This window comes from Nansenia antarctica (assembly GCF_963989245.1).
Source record: "Nansenia antarctica genome assembly, chromosome: 6".
NCBI classification, from domain to species: domain Eukaryota; kingdom Metazoa; phylum Chordata; class Actinopteri; order Argentiniformes; family Microstomatidae; genus Nansenia; species Nansenia antarctica.
In genome coordinates, this window is record NC_137676.1 from 66443445 (window position 1) to 66467349 (window position 23905).

Sequence of the window (23905 nt, forward strand, 5' to 3'; positions counted from 1 at the left end):
AAAACGGCTGTGTGAAAAGCTTAAAAAAGCAACGTTTTCAATTAATATCGACGAAGCTACTAATCTTAACATGGACAAAATCCTCAATGTCCTTGTTCGATTTTTTTATGATGATCTGGCCAAAGTAACAACACAACACCTAGTCAGCAGGAAAGTAAACATCGCCAACTCATCAGCCCTCATGCAGGAGCTCAAAAGATATCCTGGAGTCCAATGGTCTTGACTGGTCACTAGTCATCAGTATTTTAATTGATGTAGATCTATTGATCTATTGTTATAGTGATAGTGGCTTAATAAGTGATGCAATCAGTTTGGCCTTAAGTGATTTAATCAGTTTGTTCTTTTAAAGACATCAAAATATATTATTTTATTTTGTATTGAGTATAAAACAGTATTAATGCATTTAAACATTGAGACAAGAAGCTGTCTTCTGTACCCGCTCTCCCAATATCTCAAACTGTGACCCCCCTCCCCAAGAAAAAGTTTCAGGCACAGGATTTTTTCCCACTTTAAGCCCTGCCAGCCACACCAAGCTCCATACCTGACCCTGTCTGCTTGTCCTGCCACAGAACGCGTACGCGGCCACAGCCATCAACAGCACCAATTTCTGCACGTCGGCGCGCGACGCCTTCGCCATCCTGGTGGAGAACGCCCTCAGAGTGGCGGCCATCAACACTGTGGGCGACTTCGTCCTCTTCCTGGGGAAGGTACGGTTTCCATCGCGACTACAGCAGTTTTAACAGTTGCTATCACGACTATAGACACTTACCGGTGACGAGCTAGAGATTACAGACGTTGAGGACCAGTCTTAAGTCTAGTCCTGGACTAAATCACACTTTCAATGTAAAATCTGCACTGAAGATGCTTTTTTTTCTGTCCAGGATTAGGCTTAAGCCGTGTCTGTGAAACCGGCCCATTGTCTTGACTAATACAATTATGTCCGTCCTTCACCATTTCTCTACATCCTGTCTGTTTCTCTCCCTCCCTCCCTCCACGCCTGCCTGTGTGTGTCGGCGTGCAGGTCCTGATCGTGGCGTGCACAGCGATGGCGGGCGTGCTGGCCCTGAACTACCAGCGTGACTACACGGTGTGGGTGGTCCCCCTCCTCCTGGTGTGTCTGTTCTCCTTCCTGGTGGCCCACTGCTTCCTGTCCGTCTACGAGATCGTGGTGGACGTCCTGTTCCTCTGCTTCGCCGTCGACAGCAAATACAACGACGGCAGCCCCGGAAAAGAGTTTTACATGGACAAGGCCCTGATGGTGTGTGTGTGTGTGTTACATACACAGCTTGACAGGAGGACAGGTCAGGTCAGTCTGTTCAGATATCTGTTACTGCCAAACACAAACATCTCTCTCTCTCTCTCTCTTTAGGAGTTTGTGGATAAGAGTAATCGGATGGCAGGTCGGGACAAGGGAGACAGTGGAGAGATGAAGCCAATGGTAGGTGAACAGGACTGCGGAGGGTGGGGTTGGCATTGATGTTGAGGAAGATTATGATGATGATGATGACTACTGTATATCAAAACGTCTTTCTTTCTTTTGGTTCTAGACTCGTGGAGGGACTTTAGCTTGACCAGCAGAGGACAACTGGTTCCTGCCGATGTGTGATCTACTTCCTGTCATCTCATCTACTTCCTGGCTTGCACTCCTCGGAATGCTAGTCATGTGACTGATCCACACCTACACATGTTAACAGACAGATTTTAATAACATTTTTTTTATTTTTTTTTACTACTTTTAATATAGGAGGAAAAAAAAGACCCCTTTTTGTAGTTTGGTGTTACTTGAACAGAGTTACTGTTTGTGTTGTTTAGTGTGGTGTGGTGGAAGGATTAGGATATTCAGACACAGGGGCCGGTTACACAGACAACGCTTAAGCCTAGTCCTGGACTAAATCACGCTTTTAATATAAAATCTGCTTTTTGTATGCTATAAAAGATGCTTTTTAGTCTAGGATTAGGCTTAAGCCTTGTCTGTGAAACGGGCCCATTAGATTTTAACCACTGCTTCTGTATTCCAGTTTTAATCATTAAAATGTTGCCAAATATTTGTAATTATAATAAACTGGTATATCTGTTGCGATTCGGCAGTGGAATTGGACGCAGGGAGGGAGAGGAATTGTTTTGTATGATTTTAATTAGAAGGGAAGTGGTGGAGGGCGCAATGGGAGGGCACAACGAGGATGGTCTAAAATATGTTTCTGTTGTGGTAATATTTATTATCCCTGGATTCCACTCACTGCTGTTGTTCTGACACATTTCACTGTTTTTATTTGTTATTGTACAGAACATTAAACTGGAGCTCCCCTCTATGAAATGGTGTTGGAGAGTTATTTTGACTCTGGGCTCTTAACTTTACAAACAGGCTAGCCACATCAAGTAAGGGATTATGGTAAGGTAACCTTACCAAGGTGAGGTTGTAGGGCAACGTAAGGGTTTAGGGTAGGGTCGTCCGAAGGATCTTACTGAGTGTCTAGATATAGAGCTAGGCTATCACCTTGGAAACCATAGAACAGCAGTCAGCCCAACATTCCAAAATGTGATCAACTTTATTAGCATTTTTATTTTAACCATGAATGCAGAAAAATAACAAACTAAACTAAAACAACTGTTATTTTCAACATTATTGACGGCTATCTTGGCACCAAGGCTTCCATGACACCATTTTGTTAAGACTCCAGATGTTCCCCTCCCCACATCCTAGTTTACTCATGCGTCAACGCGCTGCGAGCGACAGGCTGTCCTGATGTGACCCATCAGCCGGCACAGCAAGACAACATCACTGGGGATGGAACGACGCACTGCACGCCTCTGAAACAGAGACAGGGTGTTCGTTAACGCGCTTCACAGCCGAGGCGCAAGCAGAGCCTTTTTTTTACGGACGCAGCTGATTAGGACCCCTGAGATCTGTTTTTACGCTCATTCGAGATATTAGGATGCCGTCTCAGGTGAGCAGGTGGGTTTTCAGGTGCTCCTTGAGCTGTGGTATGGTGGGCAGCTCCTTCGGACACACGTTACAGGTCAGAGGTCGTTTCAACAGCTCGCTGGTCCCTTCCGGCACCGTCACCCTCCCGTCCTTCTCCAACATCGCGATCACCTCTGGAGACGGAGCAGAAAAAAAACATAAGAATAAGACGCAACACAATAATCTGATGAAACACCACGTTCTAACATGCACACACGGCCTCCGTTCCTCTCCTGGGAGAGGCGTGGTCATGGAGACACTAGCTACTAGCCTCCCTTTCCTCTCCTGGGACAGGCGTGGTCATGGAGACACTAGTTACTAGCCTCCCTTTCCTCTTACCTTCAGACTCCATGAAGTAGGCCGTGGTGAAGGAGTTCCAGTGTTTCTTGTTCTTCAGACACGGTGAGTCAAAGTCCTGGCTGATCACGTGGAGGTGGACATGGCTGCAGAACAACATCAACATGTCAACACCAACACACGTCAACAACAGCATCAACATGTCAACATCAACATATTACATTTTTACATTTAAATCTTTGGCATTTAGCAGACGCCTTATTCCAAAGCGACTTACAATCAATACATTTGAATACTAAGCATGTGAATCATCAGTCCACCATTCGTTGCAGGAAGAGTAATCTAGCTCGGGCCCGGGGCCATTGATAGAAGGAAAAACCTTCTCCCTATCACCTTCTTCTAAAACTTTTTTTTTTTTTTTTTTTTTTTTGAGAAACTGAGAAACAGTACCAGGGGGCAATAGAAGTTCTTAGGGACACAGTAGAGGGGAAAGCGGGTGTCTTTAGGAGACGTAGTGGTGAGGGTCAGAAGATGTCTCAACACCAACACACGTCAACACACACTAACATCACCCACAGCAACACTAACATAACAACATCAACACCAACATAACAACATCAACACCAACATAACAACATCAACATGTCAACACCGACACAAACATGTAGCCCTCCCCTTACCTCATACTGGGTATGGCATGGTAGCCCATGCGGAAGCGCAGGCTGCTGGCCCCAGGGCACTGCTGCACCGTGCGTGCTGCTGTCTGCTGCATGTGTGTGAGCAGGCTGCAGTGCTGTTGCCCCAGGGCCCGGAGGCTGGGGATGGACTCCCAGGGCAGAACCAGCCAGTGGTACCGGGCCTTGGGGTACTTATCCCGGATCACCACCACACGCTCGTCCTTGTACACCTGCAGCCCCACCGCCGACCACAACACGAGGGGATGGAAACGTTATTCTGGGTTTCATTTAATCCCTTAAAATACCTCGATCACAAACTGCAGTACAAACATGGTAACAATGTCCCTGCATAATCAGACTTGGAAGACTTGAGGTGGCATTAGACCAAAAAACATCAAGTACCAATTGTCTGCGAAGAAGTTCACTAAGATGCTGCCCTAAACAGGTTAGGTCTCCTTCAAAAAAGACATAATTCTATTTCAAGGGACTTCCTAGTTAACTTATTTAGTGCTGAGAGTGAATGAAGTCACCCAAATTGTCAACATTCCAGAGTGTCAAGGGTGACTTTATTCCAACTCCGGAATGTTTTGGGAAACAAAAATAAGTTACTTTATTTAGGTGTTCTCATCAGTGAAATGAAGCCATACATTCCTGGCATAGTGTGCCGGTGTTTTAAACATATCTTATACTCTCTCTGATATTGTCTACATGTATGCAAACAATGTTGTCGAGCTATATTGAGAATCCATGTTTACAACAGCAGACCTGCATGTTAGGGTCTAGCATGGAAGACTTCAGTCCTTGGCTCCAATGTGCTGTTGTTCCCTACAGAGGGAGAGAGGGAGGGGGAGATAGAGAGAGAGAGAAATGTCAGTAAACACAATATGATGTCACTGCTTACTGGAGCTAGCATGTGAAAAAAAACATGAAGATTCTCTCTCTCACACACACACACACACGCACACACACACACACACACACACACACACACACACACACACACACACACACTAACCACTTTCTCAGTAGGAGGTGGTGTGTTTCTGGTCGACCCTCCAGGCTGGTGTGGTGGCTTGTCCATCTTTGCCTCTCGGTGGGCCTTCACCCCGGGGGCCTCCCTGCGGTGCTCTCCCCCCTCCTGGTCCTGGTCCCTGGGTCTCTTGAGGCCCCTGGTGTCCCCAGGCTTGGTCCCCTGGGTGGGGTTGGGGGCCTGCTGGAAGCGTACGGTGTAGGGGTACAGCTGGTTGACGATGTGGAGCACCTGACCGGTCCTCAGCTGCATTCGGTTGCCCACACCCACGACCTGCCCGGCAACACTGGTGGGGTTCACACCCAGCTGCCACCACACACAGAACACACAGAACACACACACGGTTAAACTCTCTACTACCACATACACGGTTAAACTCCCAACTCAATACCCCCCCCCCCCCACACACACACACACACACACACACACACAGTTAAACTCCCAACTAGGCCTACTATACATATACACACACACACACACACACACACAGTTAAACTATGCGGCATGCTTACCTGTTTTACGTGAATGTATTCTTTCTCGCAGTCTGCCTTAAGTTCGACTGACAAAGAAAGGAGATATGTATCTTTTTCAGAAATGTGCGGTGCATTGGGAACATTAAACAAATGAAATAGGCTAGGTGATCATTATCTATTTATAACATCTGACGAAATTACCCTGGTCCCTGGAACACTTCTTGTCTTTAATGACCGTGTCAGGTCCCCGACCCAGGACCCGGGTCTGGAGGTGCGGGAGTCGGATGGGCTTGTGACGTCCGTCTGCGCTGCTGAGCCAACAGTGTTTAGACATGATGATGTCCCCTCTGTTGTGTTCAACAACAAAACACGGTTGTGTTCAAAGTTGGAACGATTGAGGAAATGCACGAGTTTAAATATTTTTTTTAAAGAGACCAAAAGATCACACAACCTAGATCATGCACACAAGTACAGCATGCGTTTCAAATCACCGCAACAGAGTTTGTATCGAGACCATGTGTTGTTACAACGACGACAAAGGCTTGCACACAAATCACAAATGCAGCCCGCTAGCAATGAGTTCGACCATCATTGATGATGTGATGTTTTGATATAATACCAACTAAATCGAATAGGGTAATCTAGTAGTAAATTACCGGTAGCAGAAATGCTGGATACATGTAGGATGCGTGGAACCAGAAGTATTAAGTATGGTGTCCGAGAAGGGACAAAAAGCTAGAATAACAGGAGAATTATAATTCGTATAGCCTGTTGCAGTGTATAGGGGGGGCTATTGTGTTTTTACAGACCTAAATCACGTTTTGTATTCGTATGTAGGCTAAATAGACCTACATTACTCTGATACCTCCTTATAATAAAGTCTCGGCTACCGCGCTTTGGAAACGATGACGTCAGAAGCGGACACTTCATCGCCTTTCCCTGCAGCAGACATTCTCGCCGGGCGCGGTGGCGCGTGCCTGTAATCCAAGTCACCGGGAGGCTGAGGTTGGCGGATCGAATGAGCTGAGGAGCTCTGGGCTGTAGCGGCCCATGTCGAACGGGTGTCCACACTAAGTTCGGTATCGATATGGTGCTCCTGGGGGAGCCCGGGACTACCAGGTCGTCTAAGGAGGGGTGCACCGGCCCAGGTCGGAAACGAAGCAGGTCAAAGCCCCCGTGCCGTCCAGTAGTGGGATAGCGCCTGTGAGTGGACGCTGCAGTGCAGCCTTGACAATAGATCGGAACCCAATCTTTTCTATTCTCAATGTTTTTCCCATACATTATATGTATGTTTGATTTTACATGTTCATATGAATGAATGAATGAAAATGAATGAATGAATAAATTTGAATAAAGTCAATTCATTCATTCATTCATATATATAATAAAAAAGGACATTGTTTCTCCACAGTTACTGACCAGTGCATGTTTGTGCTGTTTCTGTGGAGTAAATGTGTGTGCGTGTATGTGCGTGTGTCCGTCCATATTTGTCTGTTGTGGGGGGGTTCTTCTTTTAGTTCTACACTCCAAAAGAGTTTGGTTTTGAAATCAAACAATTACTATGAGACACCCAGCGTAGCCTATAGCCTATAAATTATATTAATTGATCAATTATATTATAGGCTATATGAATAACTGAAAGAATGTAGTCCAGAAGAACAGGAAGTCTGTAGGCTATGTCTGCTGTAAACAATAGTCCTGAGGTGAGGTAGGCTAGTAGTATCTCTGTACGGGGGGGCACTAGTGGGTGTTTCTGCCCCTGCGGAGGACAGCTGATCGGACCGGCCTGTTCTTGGGCGAGTAGCTGGTCCTGGAGGGTGACGCGATGGCTGGGCGGGAGGGGGTGGAGGAGGTGATGTTGAAGGGACAAAAAGCTATAGAATAACAGGAGAATTATAGTTCTATAGCCTGTTGCAGTGTATAGGGGAGGCTATTGTGTTTTTACAGACCTGAAACACGTCTACATAGACCTACATTATTCTGATAGGTTCAAATTAAGAACCCCCCCCCCCACACACACACACACACACCTCACTTTTCTACGAAATGTAACATAGTTCTTCTGATATTTATACTGGACACGTTTTTTGTTTTTTTTTTCAAACCACTGGGTTATAGAAACGCTATTCATTATTTCAAAAAACTATTCCTGTTAAAAATGTAGCCGGTCCGCTTCAGATCCCCACTAATGTGTTGCTCCTTCTTATAATGAAGCCTCGGCTACCGCGCTTTGGAAACGATGACGTCAGAAGCGGACACTTCATCGCCTTTCCCTGCAGCAGACATTCTCGCCGGGCGCAGTGGCGCGTGCCTGTAATCCAAGTCACCGGGAGGCTGAGGTTGGCGGATCGAATGAGCTGAGGAGCTCTGGGCTGTAGCGGCCCATGTCGAACGGGTGTCCGCACTAAGTTCGGTATCGATATGGTGCTCCTGGGGGAGCCCAGGACTACCAGGTCGTCTAAGGAGGGGTGCACCGGCCCAGGTCGGAAACGAAGCAGGTCAAAGCCCCCGTGCCGTCCAGTAGTGGGATAGCGCCTGTGAGTGGACGCTGCAGTGCAGCCTTGACAATAGATCGGAACCCAATCTTTTCTATTCTCAATGTTTTTCCCATACATTATATGTATGTTTGATTTTACATGTTCATATGAATGAATGAATGAAAATGAATGAATGAATAAATTTGAATAAAGTCAATTCATTCATTCATTCATATATATAATAAAAAAGGACATTGTTTCTCCACAGTTACTGACCAGTCCATGTTTGTGCTGTTTCTGTGGAGTAAATGTGTGTGCGTGTATGTGCGTGTGTCCGTCCATATTTGTCTGTTGTGGGGGGGTTCTTCTTTTAGTTCTACACTCCAAAAGAGTTTGGTTTTGAAATCAAACAATTACTATGAGACACCCAGCGTAGCCTATAGCCTATAAATTATATTAATTGATCAATTATATTATAGGCTATATGAATAACTGAAAGAATGTAGTCCAGAAGAACAGGAAGTCTGTATAGGCTATGTCTGCTGTAAACAATAGTCCTGAGGTGAGGTAGGCTAGTAGTATCTCTGTACGGGGGGGCACTAGTGGGTGTTTCTGCCCCTGCGGAGGACAGCTGATCGGACCGGCCTGTTCTTGGGCGAGTAGCTGGTCCTGGAGGGTGACGCGATGGCTGGGCGGGAGGGGGTGGAGGAGGTGATGTTGAAGGGACAAAAAGCTATAGAATAACAGGAGAATTATAGTTCTATAGCCTGTTGCAGTGTATAGGGGAGGCTATTGTGTTTTTACAGACCTGAAACACGTCTACATAGACCTACATTATTCTGATAGGTTCAAATTAAGAACCCCCCCCCCCACACACACACACACACACCTCACTTTTCTACGAAATGTAACATAGTTCTTCTGATATTTATACTGGACACGTTTTTTGTTTTTTTTTTTCAAACCACTGGGTTATAGAAACGCTATTCATTATTTCAAAAAACTATTCCTGTTAAAAATGTAGCCGGTCCGCTTCAGATCCCCACTAATGTGTTGCTCCTTCTTATAATGAAGCCTCGGCTACCGCGCTTTGGAAACGATGACGTCAGAAGCGGACACTTCATCGCCTTTCCCTGCAGCAGACATTCTCGCCGGGCGCAGTGGCGCGTGCCTGTAATCCAAGTCACCGGGAGGCTGAGGTTGGCGGATCGAATGAGCTGAGGAGCTCTGGGCTGTAGCGGCCCATGTCGAACGGGTGTCCGCACTAAGTTCGGTATCGATATGGTGCTCCTGGGGGAGCCCAGGACTACCAGGTCGTCTAAGGAGGGGTGCACCGGCCCAGGTCGGAAACGAAGCAGGTCAAAGCCCCCGTGCCGTCCAGTAGTGGGATAGCGCCTGTGAGTGGACGCTGCAGTGCAGCCTTGACAATAGATCGGAACCCAATCTTTTCTATTCTCAATGTTTTTCCCATACATTATATGTATGTTTGATTTTACATGTTCATATATATATAATAAAAAAGGACATTGTTTCTCCACAGTTACTGACCAGTCCGTGTTTGTGCTGTTTCTGTGGAGTAAATGTGTGTGCGTGTATGTGCGTGTGTCCGTCCATATTTGTCTGTTGTGGGGGGGGGGGGGGGGGGTTCTTCTTTTGGTTCTACACTCCAAAAGAGTTTGGTTTTGAAATCAAACAATTACTATGAGACACCCAGCGTAGCCTATAGCCTATACATTATATTAATTGATCAATTATATTATAGGCTATATGAATAACTGAAAGAATGTAGTCCAGAAGAACAGGAAGTCTGTAGGCTATGTCTGCTGTAAACAATAGTCCTGAGGTGAGGTAGGCTAGTATCTCTGTACGGGGGGGCACTAGTGGGTGGTTCTGCCCCTGCGGAGGACAGCTGATCGGACCGGCCTGTTCTTGGGCGAGTAGCTGGTCCTGGAGGGTGACGCGGTGGCTGGGCGGGAGGGGGTGGAGGAGGTGATGTTGAAGGGACAAAAAGCTATAGAATAACAGGAGAATTATAGTTCTATAGCCTGTTGCAGTGTATAGGGGAGGCTATTGTGTTTTTACAGACCTGAAACACGTCTACATAGACCTACATTATTCTGATAGGTTCAAATTAAGAACCCCCCCCACCTCACTTTTCTACGAAATGTAACATAGTTCTTCTGATATTTATACTGGACACGTTTTTAGTTTTTTTCAAACCACTGGGTTCTAGAAAAGCTATTCATCATTTCAAAAAACTATTCCTGTTAAAAATGTAGCCCGTCCGCTTCAGATCCCCACTAATGTGTTGCTCCTTCTTATAATAAAGCCTCGGCTACCGCGCTTTTGAAACGATGACGTCAGAGGCGGACACTTCATCGCATTTCCCTGCAGCAGACATTCTCGCCGGGCGCGGTGGCGCGTGCCTGTAATCCAAGTCACCGGGAGGCTGAGGTTGGCGGATCGAATGAGCTGAGGAGCTCTGGGCTGTAGCGGCCCATGTCGAACGGGTGTCCACACTAAGTTCGGTATCGATATGGTGCTCCTGGGGGAGCCCGGAACTACCAGGTCGTCTAAGGAGGGGTGCACCGGCCCAGGTCGGAAACGAAGCAGGTCAAAGCCCCCGTGCCGTCCAGTAGTGGGATAGCGCCTGTGAGTGGACGCTGCAGTGCAGCCTTGACAATAGATCGGAACCCAATCTTTTCTATTCTCAATGTTTTTCCCATACATTATATATCATGTATGTTTGATTTTACATGTTCATATTTATAATAAAAAATGACATTGTTTCTCCACAGTTACTGACCAGTCTGTGTTTGTGTTGTTTCTGTAGAGTAAATGTGTGTGCGTGTATCCGTCCATATTTGTCTGTTGGGGGGGGGGGGGGTTCTTCTTTTGGTTCTACACTCCAAAAGAGTTTGGATTTGAAATCAAACAATTACTATGAGACACCCAGCGTAGCCTATAGCCTATAAATTATATTAATTGATCAATTATATTATGTAGGCTATATGAATAACTGAAAGAATGTAGTCCAGAAGAACAGGAAGTCTGTAGGCTATGTCTGCTGTAAACAATAGCCCTGAGGTGAGGTAGGCTAGTAGTATCTCTGTACGGGGGGGGGGGGCACTAGTGGTTCTGCCCCTGCGGAGGACAGCTGATCGGACCGGCCTGTTCTTGGGCGAGTAGCTGGTCGTGGATGGTGACGCGGTGGCTGGGCGGGAGGCGTCCTAACAATTCCCACCCGAGTTGGGGTAGACCTCGCCCCTCTGCCACGCCCCCAGCGGGCTCGACTCGCCTCCCCGCCCCGCAGGCTGCATCCCTATGGAAACGGCATACATTTTCGCGGACTGCGTGGCTATTTTAAACATTACCGTTTCAATCAACCACGTAATATGTCACTGTAGCGTACTCCTAATGTCCACCATGTACTTGAAACACAAATCAGATATTTATTCTCTCGTTAGCCTATGCTAACGCGTTAGCGTGCTAGCTAAGCATAACTGACCATGTTAAACTCCATTGACTACGTGAGCCTTAGCTAGTCTAGCTAACGTTAGTTCAAGCGTCTTCTTTAACCTAAAATCGTTCAAAGCCCTCCAACGAGTGCATAGCTAGCTAGCTAACCAACACTTAGAATAAATTGCTAAAATAATAGCATCCACAACACAACGTTTAGTTGGTTTCGCCAGCAAGGCTCCTCTGTCTGGGGACTGGGGCTGATTAACACTTAAGGGGGGACTCTTGAAGCTACAGCAATGAATAAGACGCAGGCTATTCATAGACTAGGCCTACTGACATTTTTAACCTTGCATGAACATTATCAATAATACCAAAAGCAAAATATTATCTTAAGCATTGTAAGCATGTGCCATCTCTAAAGGACCGTAGGCAGGAAGCTGCAGTTTCTTTACTAAAAGAGATCAATCAATCAATCTAAGCTTTATTTGTATAGCACATTTCATACCCAGAGGCAACACAATGCGCTTTACAGAGAACAAGGGATGCGGGTCCCACCCCTACATATTCCAGAAGTTTCACCAGGGGGCCAGAAAAGTGAGCTGTAAAAAAATATTCCCTGACCTCTCTTAACGGGACGATCGAACAAGCTCTTGGAGCTTATGTCTAAAAGCTTGTGTCTAACAGCAGCATTTAGAGAGCGATAAGTTACATTAAATTACAATCTCAGAGCAAAAGAGCTAAAAACATCACAGGAGAGACATGGCAAATGTGCGTCCATGAGTGTGAGTCCATCCCACCAGCTAAGCAGTTTTTGAGTCGATTAAAGTTTCATTTAAACCACCACAGACCGCCAACCCCAACCATTCAGAATGCCCCTATCCATCCTATATGATGGGTTATAATAAGCCAATCAGACCCCCCTCCCCCATTCTGTTTGAGCTCAGATATCAACAGCAAACAAGCCCACTTCTTCAATAGGACTGTGTGGCTTACTGTCATCTTTGTCAAAGTGTAATTGTCAGTCATTATATTATAACTCCATTCAAAAACACAGTATATGTACCAAGACATATACCGGCATGCACACAGTCATATAGTGCATGTCCAGACATGTGTAAAGCAGACAGTGATAAAATAGATGCTATATAGCCTAGGTCTGCGCTACTACACTAACATCACACAGTGAGAAATAAGAAAACACTGGAAAACAAAGTAAAATATGAGAGCATCAAGCACATAAAGCTGTGTGGTAAAGTCAGTGTTTAAAGGTCTTATTTCAAAACGTCCATAGTTTCAGACATTCTCAAGTCCTGTGTGTGAGCCGCCCTTCTGGTCATTGTGAAGACACGTGCTGCAGAATTTTGAATTAGTTGGAGTTGACTATAACTTTTAAAATCACTTTTTTTGGAAGACCAGACCAGACAGGAGAGCTTTACAATTGTCAAACCTGCCAGTAAAGCATGCATTAGTCTTTCAGTATCAATGAAAAGGAATATTGGAAAGGAAAAGTTTCACCTAACAATATTTCCAAGGTGATAAAATGAGGTCCTTGTCATATTCGTTAAAATTCTTGCCTGGCATTCTGTGTTTTTAAGTGAATCGACAAGGTAGCCACCTGCTAATCAAATGTGTTAATTTGACCAGTTAGTTTTGAAATGTTACATTAGCAGAAGGTAGGCTTACAAGCCAACATCAGAGATTGACAGTGGTTGGGGTGTAAGCGAATGCATTGTGTAGACAACACACAATTCACAGGCAAGTAGATCAATCATATCCTCTGGCTCATAAAGTGCAACAGTTGTTCAGTTCAGTTGTTCTGCCTATGTATCCTCTTGAGGATAAAACATGTGAGATCAGGTTTTGTATAGATTAGTAAAAATGAACATTAGAACCTGAAATGAACTGATTGAAAAGAACCGATTGATATGAACTGATTGAAAAGGGCCTATTGATATGAACAGATTGAAGTGAACAGATTGACAATAGCAGGCCTATTAAATACAATGGCAGTCAAAACTGTCCTTTTGAGCCGTCTTTGGGTCTTCAATATATACAAAGGGGTAGAGGAGCACCAAAATATTATGTCCTGCCTCGAAGGAACGATGAGAGAGGGGCACTGTAATCCACTGTGTCACGCCTCTGTAGTGGATGAGGGGCACTGTACGGTAGTGTCCTGCCTCTGTAGTGGATGAGGGGCACTGTACAGTAGCGTCCTGCCTCTGTAGTGGATGAGGGGCACTGTACGGTAGCGTCCTGCCTCTGTAGTGGATGAGGGGCACTGTACGGTAGCGTCCTGCCTCTGTAGTGGATGAGGGGCACTGTACGGTAGCGTCCTGCCTCTGTAGTGGATGAGGGGCACTGTACGGTAGTGTTCTGCCTCTGTAGTGGATGAGGGGCAGTTCCTCAGTGCTTTTTGGCCAGGCTGGTGTTTGAGGCCACTGCAGAAGTCAAGTTGTGCCGCTTGACTGGTCGCCCAGCAGACAATAATAATTTAATAATTTTGCCATTTAGCAGACGCTTTTATCCAAAGCGACTTACAATTACGAATTACAGGGACATTCCCCCTGGAGTAACTGAGGGCTAAGTGCCTTACCCAAGGGCACACTAGTAGTGGTGTGGCTTCAGGCGGGATTTGAACTCGCAACCTTCTGATCACAAGTCCAACTCACTATCCACTAGACCACCACTACCCCCAAGACAAGCGCCTTTTTGAGCCGCAGCTCTGCTTCCTCCGTGCCACAGCTGTGGGCTGGCAGCCAATCATTGGGCCTGGCCGTTTGGCGGCCCGCCTCAAAGTGACTGCCCGTCTGCTGGTCAGAGTACTGCTCCTTCCAAAGGTGTGGACAGCTGACAGTAGTGCAGCTGGGTTGTTCTTCAGCAGCTGATGCTGTTTGGCCATCTTCACCAACCCAGCGAAGAAGAGGGGATCCTCTTGGCCTCTTCTTTTCAGATCCTCCATCATGTTTTCCACGATGGAGGCACCACCAGAATCTGTGATATCCAAGAAGAAAATAGGTTTGAATTAATTTACATACAGTGAAGGAACAGTTCTAAAAATGTCCATTATCCGCAATGCTATCCCAATCTCAGCAGAATCGTTGAATACTACCACATTCACCACTATTAACAAACACTGTTAACAATGATGATGATACAGGATGATATGGACCAGGCAGAGGAACATGTACTTCAGGGTCCTCTTCCATTGGACCAAAAGAATCTCCCTCATCAGCAGGACATTCACGTCTGCACACACTGCTTTTAAAAAGGTGCATAAGTATTACTGTCTGTCCCACCCACATGATTGATTATGAACTTTTTTTTTTTTTTTTTTTTAGTTCACAGGTCCAAAAACATTTTATTCATTTCTGAGGTGAGGGTTCAACACAAAGAATACCCAACACACATGATTGAGCGGATTTGCCCCCCCCCCCCCACACACACACACACCGTTTAACAAGGACACCTGTTTCCTCAAAAGCAGGGTTCCGTTGTCCAGCAGTTCCCTCTGCACCTCCGCTCTCTGGGGGAACATCCTGGTCTGGACCTCCTGCAGCTTCACACAGAATGGCAAACAAACTATATGGTGCACTACTAGGGAACACAGAGCAAACACAGCTGTAGTCGAAAATGTATTCTTCTACTAGAACCTGTTGCTACTTTGACACAGTGTATTGTGTGACCTAACCTGACTGTGATCACCTACCCAGGAGTGACTGATGTGGCGTTCCCTCCAGCAGACTGAACTGTCTCAGAGGTTGGAAGAAGTCCACAGATACGGTTGCTTGAAAATACAAAAACAATGTTGAGATGAGCAAGTCTAATAGACTACAGTAGATTGTACCATGGTCTTTGCGATGATAGCACTCCAAGCATAAGAATTGTTATAATTCTTAATGCCTGTTGCTAGGCACGTTGTTTGGGTTACGTAAACATAGCAAAGCACAAATAATTTATATTTTACTGTAGGAGTATTTCTTTGTTTTTGGTAGGCAACTGTGTTATTAGGGCAGTAATTAGCTAAGGTTCTTTGCCTCCACGATCGGGCATTAGTACTGTCCAATGCCTGCCTGCCTGCGTACCCGCTGACATCTTCATACAAATAATCTAGTACTAGTCCTTCCTTGTCCCCCTTCTCCTTTTTACCCTCTTCTTCACCTCTTCACTAGCTGATGTGTGGTGAGCTGTAGTGTGCACAAGCTGCAGCCTAAGCATCACCCAGGTGGGCGCTACACATTGGTTGTGATGTGGTGTGCCCCTTCTTCCTCTCCCACTGCACTTTGAGCATTGTTTGATGGAAAAGGGCTCTATAAATGCAATAAATTATAATTATTTTATCATTATAAATCATAAAAACCCAACATTACCTCCTGATGTGAGCTTCAGCATAGAAGGGCCTTGCTGTGCACCATACTCTCCCCTGCACACCTTTTGGAAGAGTCTGAACAAAAAAATGTTAGCCAATAAAGTTATAATATGCATGCTGTATACCGTTTCAAACTATACATCCCACTCCACTGCTCATATGTGTTCAAATGTGTGACACATACACAACCATCATCAACATAGTATTATACAGTCTCAACCCCAATCATGTGAGGGGTCTTTTGACAATACATACATAATAACTACAATATGATCTTAAAAAAAAGGTGCACCTTTGGACAAACTGGAGGTCTGGGCAGATCTCTCTGTTCGCTGAGGCATGGACATATTATCTCTCCCCATACTGCATTTGCAGGTCGTGCTTCAACACACAAAGTGCTGATGTGGGAGAGTGGCCGATTTCAAAAAGCCTCGTCAGGCTCTCAATTGATTCCTTCCCCACATCTCTGTGCCCAAGGGCCTCGGCCACAAACAGGTTGTGGTTGTGGGTGTTCTTTACCATGACTTCCAATGGGAAGTCAGGCATGTGTCTGTCCTTGCAGCTGTTGACAGAATCATATCAACATTATGTTAAGTTTGAGCCAGTGAATGAGGGAATCAGTGGATTGGTGAGGTAACAAGGAGGATGTGGATGAGTCGAAATACTTGGCGTCAACTATCCAAAGTAATGGAGAGCGTAAAATAGAGGTGAAGAAGATAGTGCAAGCTGGGTGGAGTGGGTGGAGAAGTGTCTTAAGAATGATTTGTGACAGAATGCTACCAGAATTCTATCACCAATAGTGAAAAGGAAAGTTTACACGTGGTGGCATTGTCTGACAAAGAACTAAACAAGAGGCAGAGCTTGGTTTTGGACATGGCAGATAGGAGACAAGCTGGTAGGGGTAAGGATGCTGGAGATAGAGCTGAAGGAAAAGGCGGAGGCCTAAAAGAAGGTATATGGTGTGGTGAGGGTGGACATGCAGATGGTTGGAGTGAGAGAAGCTGATACAGGACAGTTTAAAATGGAAAAAAATACTCTGCTAACGAGGATGTTAAGTTTAAGCCAAGGATGAATATAACAACATGATTATCAGCGTACAGTAGACCTGCATACATCTCTCAACTCACCGGCTAATCCGCCCACTTAGAGGCTGGCACTGTTTCAGGGTGAGAGACATTGTGGCTGGACAGCATGTGTTTTTAGATGAAGGTCTCGAATTGGCCGTCATAGACCTCACATCAACATGGTGCTGACACTTGTAGTCCACCTAAACAAAACATTATATTCACTATATAAACGTAAAGTGGAAGGAGTTGAGAACCTATGTGAATGCCATCCGCCTGATACGTGACTGTTTGGAGCAGGCACAAGACATTTTAACTGTTACCTTGAAAAGAACGCGCTTTGCCAGACATGGAATGGTTCTTTGGACCCTCCATGTTACCCCGGAGTGTTTTGCTGCCTTCACCCAGTCCTTTGTTCCAGCTGCACTCCGACTCTACAACCAGGCCCTGCAGGGTGGGGGAGACCTGGAGCTGGAACTTTGGAACTTGGAACTTTTTACTTATTGAGCCTGCACTGTTTTATGTATTTTATTGAATGTTTTCTGTCTGCCCTAACTGAGCTGTTTGACAACAAAATTTCCCCATTGGGGACAATAAAGGTTTTCAATCAATCAATCAATGACTTATTGCGATTCTCATCAGTTCCCTTCTTCCAGTTGCTAGGTTCATAAATAAACACTTTAGGGCTCAATCTGTCAATAACAAGCTAGTACTCAACAATAAGCAATCCGGTCTTCTCTGGTCATAACTGTCATCATATTTCATATTTACATGCTAACAGCAATGTAATTTGAAAGGCTTGACTTTGTAGCCTACATTATGTGTGAACACATTACTTTTTCCTTGTGATGAGTTCACTTGTCTGAAGGACAAGTAGGCTACAGTACATGAAAAAGCCCTGCTAAACTTTAACGTTATACCTTCAATTGAGGATATTCCTCCACGTTTTCCCTGACATCTGAGCACACACTGACCTGGCTGAAATAAGTACAAATAAGTAATAAGTACAAAGTTGAAAGGCGACAGTTATGAATGATCATTAATGACACATCAATCTCACAATCTTGTGAGATTAAGTCACATTTTTACCTTGGTGTACTGACTCCAGGGCCAGTGCTACTGACAGTGACAGGGTTCACTGATGGTCTGTAAATTACCAAGGAGAAGTGTTAGGTTCAAAACGTAGGAGCCTATAACCTAAGTTACACTTTGAACGACTGATCTATTTTGTAATTTGTGGAAAACGGACCTTAGGTAAACTAACGTTAAACTTCACCAACAGCGAGGCGGCTAGCTAACTCGTTCAGTCATCTATTTTGTAATTTGTGGAAAACGGACCTTAGGTAAACGAACGTTAAACTTCACCAACAGCGAGCTGGCTAGCTAACTCGTTCAGTCATCAAGGCATCTAATCAAATAACCAAAATCATGAATGAAAGACCCAAATATGTACTTTGGACTCCAACTAGGATAAGTTCATTCACAATGCACATGGAGTTCATATTTTAACTTTAGAAACGTTGATAAATGAAACCTACGCGGGCGCAGCATAAGTATGGCAGTCTTGCATCGACATCTTGCAGCGAGGAAAGAGATAGGGACGCAGCCTGGGGGCGGCGAGTCGAGCCCGCTGGGCGCGCGGCGGGCGTGGCGGAGGGCGTGGTCTACCCCAACTCGGGTGGGAATCGTTAGGACGCCGGTGTAAGAACCGGAATTTCCGGTCTGCGAGGTTTTTCCGACCCAACACATAGTTTCAGATCTACTAACGGGTCTTCGTTGTCATCGTTGTCATCGCGAATCATAGCGAATCATAGCGCTACCTATGGCCGGAAAGGGCAGAACCTATGACCGGATCTGGTAGGGTCGGAAAAACCTCCCAGGCCGGAAATTCCGGTACTTACACCGGTCCGATCAGCTATCCTCCGCAGGGGCAGAACCACCCACTATTGCCCCCCCCCCCCGTACAGAGATACTACTAGCCTACCTCACCTCAGGACTATTGTTTACAGCAGACATAGCCTACAGACTTCCTGTTCTTCTTTCAGTTATTCATATAGCCTATAATATAATTGATCAATTAATATAATGTATAGGCTATAGGCTACGCTGGGTGTCTCATAGTAATTGTTTGATTTCAAATCCAAACTTTTGGAGTGTAGAACCAAAAGAAGAAAACCCCCAACACACACACACACACACACACACACACACACACACACACACACACACACACACACACACACACACACACACACACACACACACACACACGGAAAAACACAAATATGGACGGACACACGCACATACGCGTATGCACATTACTCTACAGAACTCCACTTCCCGAATCAGTCACGTGGTACGGCCGGCAGGTTACCATATACGTCATCAACAAATGCCTCTTACTATACGTCATCAACACATGCCTCGATACGCGCATCACAAACATGTGCGTCGGTTACTCGACACGGAAGGACACATCACTAAACATATGGGATGCGAACCAGAACGGTTAGAATAGTTACATCTCTGTATTTGGTTTCCTTTACTGCGGAAAACATCTCAACAGTCAACAAGGAGAACGGGAGACTGTGTCGGAGGTCAGTAGAAGCCTTTGTCTCAGCAGCTCGCGGCCTCACTGTCTAACATGTTACTACTGACCACTTCTGTCTGCAGAGATAGGCTATTCTGTCCACTATACAATGTTGTTATCTATATATATATATATATATAACACTATAGAATGTTGTTATATATATAACACTATAGAATGTTGTTATATATATAACACAATAGAATGTTGTTATATATATATATAACACTATACAATGTTGTTATATATATAACACTATACAATGTTGTTATATATATAACACTATATAATGTTGGCGGAACTTGTTATCAGTTTATGTCCGTGTCGCCTGGTCTGGACGAGCACACGGAGGTACTGATGGCGCTTCTCCACTATGGAAGGCCATCAACGCAAATAACGTCTAGAAATCCCGTGTCCACACGTAGCGCCATTGTAGTAGATTTTGGCACACATAAACCGTATAAACGGTATAGTTTGCATTTTGCTATAAGTAGGGTGTTAGGTACCAATTTTAAAGATTGCTTCTGCTGGTACAATTGATATACATTGTTCTAGAGCATACTCTCAGGAGCACAGAGCACTTTGTTTTATGATGATAGGACATACGGTTGCTGAGATACAACCCATTTTGTGAACCAAGACAGGTCAAAAAGGTCGCGCACCTAACAATGGACACCTGTCTTCCGGAATGGCACCAAATGGACCTTTTTATCACTATATTTTACATACTTTACTTCATAGCTTAAGATAGGTTGGTCACACTGTAATGACATTTTCAGGGATGATAGAAACTACTATGCATGACATTTACAACAAATAAATATAACAATATTATGCTAATTTAATGAATAATATGCAAATGTATGTGTTAATTTACGCAAATCGGTGGGAAAATCTTGATTAAAAACCGTTTTAACAGCTCCATTCACCCCAATCACTTAAAATAAAGTGTTAACTTATTATAGTATACTATGATAGTATAATTAACAATGCTCCCTTTGTGTTGATTTTTAGTCATATGTGATTAATTCATAAATAATTGTGATTTAAAATCCATATTATGAAAACTATTTCTATAATAGGCGAATCAGTATTGTGACCATGCATGAGTTATGAAAAGCCCATTTTCATATAGGCTATTTATTTATTTAATAAACAATGAGTTATAATCAAAGATGATATATGATCAAAGGACAGCTATGAATGAATGAATGAATGAATGGATGAATGGACTTTATTGTCATTGCTACAGTACAGGTACCAAACAACGAAATTAAGGAGGGGTGGCTCCCCTGGTGTTAGGAAAGAAAAAAAAAACTTTTAGAAAAAAAGAAAAAAAAATCTCAAGAAGGGAAGGAGCTGGTTTACATAAATAAAGGCTATGTACACTATCCACTGTACTATACTGTACAGACAGACGACTAGGGTTGTCATATTGCACAATAGTATTATTCCACATTTATTTAAAGTGTCGCAGTTTGCAGGCTTGAAATGTACATGTTTGTGCCTCAGCACTACACCTGATTTTTTCAGTCCAGCAGCTGCCATCAATCCGTCCAAACTGTCCAGGGCCCAGAACTTAGGTCTTTGCTGTGTTCAGGGCCTGGACGGCCCTGTGGTAGAAGCTGTTCTTCAGTCTGTTTGTCCTTGCGGCCAGGGTCCTGAACCGCCTTTTCGAGGGCAGCCTGGTAAAGTGTTCGTACCCAGGGTGGGTCGGGTCCCTGGGGATCTTGGAGGCCTTCCTGAGACAGTGTGTGTTGTACAGCTCTTCCAGAGAGGGGAGGGGGGCGCCGGTGATCTTCTGTGCTGTTCTCACGACTCTCTGTAGCGCATTTCTCTCCGCTGTTGTGCAGCTGGAGAACCAGTTGCAGATGCCGTAGGTGAGGATGCTCTCCACTGCGCCGCGGTAGAAGGTCACCAGTATCTCCTGCTTGCTGTGTTCCTTCCTGAGGACTCTCAGGGTGTATAGCCGCTGTTGTGCCCTCTTGATGGTGGCTTTTGTGTTGTCCTTCCAGGTCAGGTCATCCCGCATGTGCATCCCCAGGAATCGGAGAGTTGAGACTTTTTCCTCCTGAAGTCTACGATGATTTCCTGGGTCTTTGACTTGTTCAGCAGCAGGTTGTTAACCTTGCACAGCTTGCTCAGTTGCTCTACCTCATCCCTGTACGCCGCCTCGTCCCCCCCCGAGATGCATCCCACCACGGTGGTGTCGTCTGCAAACTTAACGATGGAGTTGCTGGGGTGGACGGGGGTGAAGTCGTAGGTGTAGAGGTTGTAGAGGATGGGGCTTAGCACACAGCCCTGGGGGGACCCAGTGTTGAGTCTGAGGGCTGTGGAGGTGTGGGGGCCCACCCGCACCCTCTGGGGGCGGTCGGTCAGGAAGTCCTTGATCCACGCACATATAGAGTGTGATAGACCCAGGTCTAGTAGTTTGGTCACTAGCCTGTCTGGAAGGATGGTGTTGAAGGCGGAGCTGAAGTCCACGAAGAGCAGTCTCGCGTAGCTGTTTCCCCTCTCCAGGTGGGATAGAGTGGCGTGGAGAGTCGTCGCGATGGCGTCCTCTGTGGACCTGTGGGCTCTGTAGGCGAACTGGTATGGATCCAGGTTGGGCGGGAGGCGTGTGAGTATGTGGGCCCGGACTAGTTTCTCGAAGCACTTCATGATGATTGGTGTGAGTGCCACCGGGCGGTAGTCGTTTAGGCAGCTCACCGTGCTTTTATTCGGGACTGGGATGATAGTTGAGGTTTTCAGGCAGGGTGGGATGGTGGCCTGGGACAGGGACTGGTTGAAGATGTTGGTGAAAACCCCGGCCAGCTGGTCGGCGCAGTCCCTCAGCACCCGTCCCAGGACGCCATCCGGCCCCGAGGCTTTCCTGGGGTCCACCGCCTTCAGTACGCGTCTCACTTCATGCTCTGTGAGGGTGAGGCTGCTGAGAGCTGGAGAGAGTGGTGTTTGGGTTGTGGTTACCTCCGTTCGCCCCTCGTCGAACCGGGCGTAGAAGGTGTTCAGCTTTCCCGCCAGCAGGGGGTCGTCCTCTGCGGCTGTGAGCCTGTTGGCTCTGAAGTTTGTCATCTGCTGAACCCCCTGCCACATCCGCCTGGAGTCGTTGCTCAGGAGGCATTCCTCAAGCTAACACTCAATGGTTAACATGAATAGGCTTAGCTTTTTAATATTATGACTAAACCAATGTCAAATGAAAGAAATGAGATTCCAGGCATTGTATCAAATCAAATCAATCAAATAATATCAGAGCCGCAAGCAGGCAACGTTTTTGACATAATCCTTTAATGGTTTCTTTTAGTGTTTTTACCTGCTCTTCTTTTGTCTTTAATTTTTTGTTGAGGTTGCGCACCTTGCTTGTTGCAACCTTTGCACTCACTCTAGCTACTTTATTTGTCACGTCCAATGTTGCTGTTAATGTCTTGCATACTGACTGTGCTTTCTCCAGTTCTGATTTGTCCTTTTCTACAGTGCCCTCCAGCTTAACCTCCAGATGTTCCTTTTCCTCTTTTAGTTTGGAGTTTTCATGTTCTAGCCCTGTGATTCTTTTCTTCATTAGTTTTCCTGCTTTGTTTAACTGTGAGTCTGTTTTTTTTTTATCTTGGCCTTTCTCATCGTCTTTCCTTGCTACTGGGATTTTAAATGGCTGTTGGAGATATCTTGTCACCTCCTCTTTATTTTTCCCTTTCTTCAACTGAGTGACGGCTTTGTGCATCCTGCTCACACATGTATAAGGCAGGATCATTAACCTCCGTTTGAGGTATCAGCTGTCTCACTGCATTGTACAGTTCTTTTGACATCCCATGTTTATTTCGCAGACTGAGCACTGTATCATTGGTAAGGCTGCCTGACTCCTCAGCGTCACTGGATGCACAATCCATTGTACCCCACCAAATCTGGAAAAAGGAGACATGGAAACGTTCATGATCATACAGTTTTTTGTTTCGATTTTTTGTAAGAATTTTAATTTAAGGTCAATAATCAAACATCATTGTTATGCATTGTGTAGTGAGGATACATATGATTTAATACAACAACCTTTCTTTAACAAGGGTGCCAATAATTTTGACCACCACTATAACAACAGTCAGAATTGCATTAAACTGCTTTAATGTGGCATCAGGTTATACTTGGATAATCAGTCAGATCAGGTTTTTTTACATTTATTTTAGATACCAGAGATCTCACAGACCAATTCTCTCTCTCTCTCTCTCTCATTCACAGAGCAGAAGCGTGTCTCTCTCTTGCTCTCTCCCTCTCTCACTCACTCAATCGCAGAGAATAAGCACATCTCTCCCTCCCCCCCCCTCTCTCTCTCTCTCTCTCTCTCTCTCTCTCTCTCTCTCTCTCTCTCTCTCTCTCTCTCTCTCTCTCTCTCAGCAGAAGCTCCAGTAACTAATATATCTAGCTAGCTACAGCTTTGTATGACAGTGATTAGTTTAGCTAAACTAAACATTAAATATTTTCAAGTCAAGACTAAAAACCCCTCTTTAAATTACTAAATAAT

General features: G+C 45.2%; 2 protein-coding genes across 2 annotated transcripts in view; one reads left to right on the top strand and one right to left on the bottom strand.

Annotated features, from left to right (window-relative positions):
• slc44a1a (solute carrier family 44 member 1a) overlaps positions 1-23905 on the top strand; it is a gene marked incomplete at its 3' end in the record, with an annotated part of 263392 nt that overhangs the window by 8810 nt on the left and 230677 nt on the right. The window contains exons 13-14 of the mRNA XM_080534791.1: positions 570-707; positions 1022-1258. Of these exons, the coding sequence (XP_080390917.1) occupies positions 570-707; positions 1022-1258 (375 nt within the window). The remainder of the gene's footprint in view (positions 1-569; positions 708-1021; positions 1259-23905) is intronic.
• Positions 2652-5773, bottom strand: aptx (aprataxin; the record flags this gene model as incomplete). Its single annotated transcript, XM_080533465.1, has 7 exons — positions 2652-3096; positions 3302-3405; positions 3940-4166; positions 4702-4761; positions 4952-5272; positions 5479-5525; positions 5641-5773. The coding sequence occupies 7 exons, from the start codon at positions 5771-5773 to the stop codon at positions 2942-2944; spliced, it is 1047 nt and encodes a 348-aa protein (XP_080389591.1). The 3' UTR covers positions 2652-2941.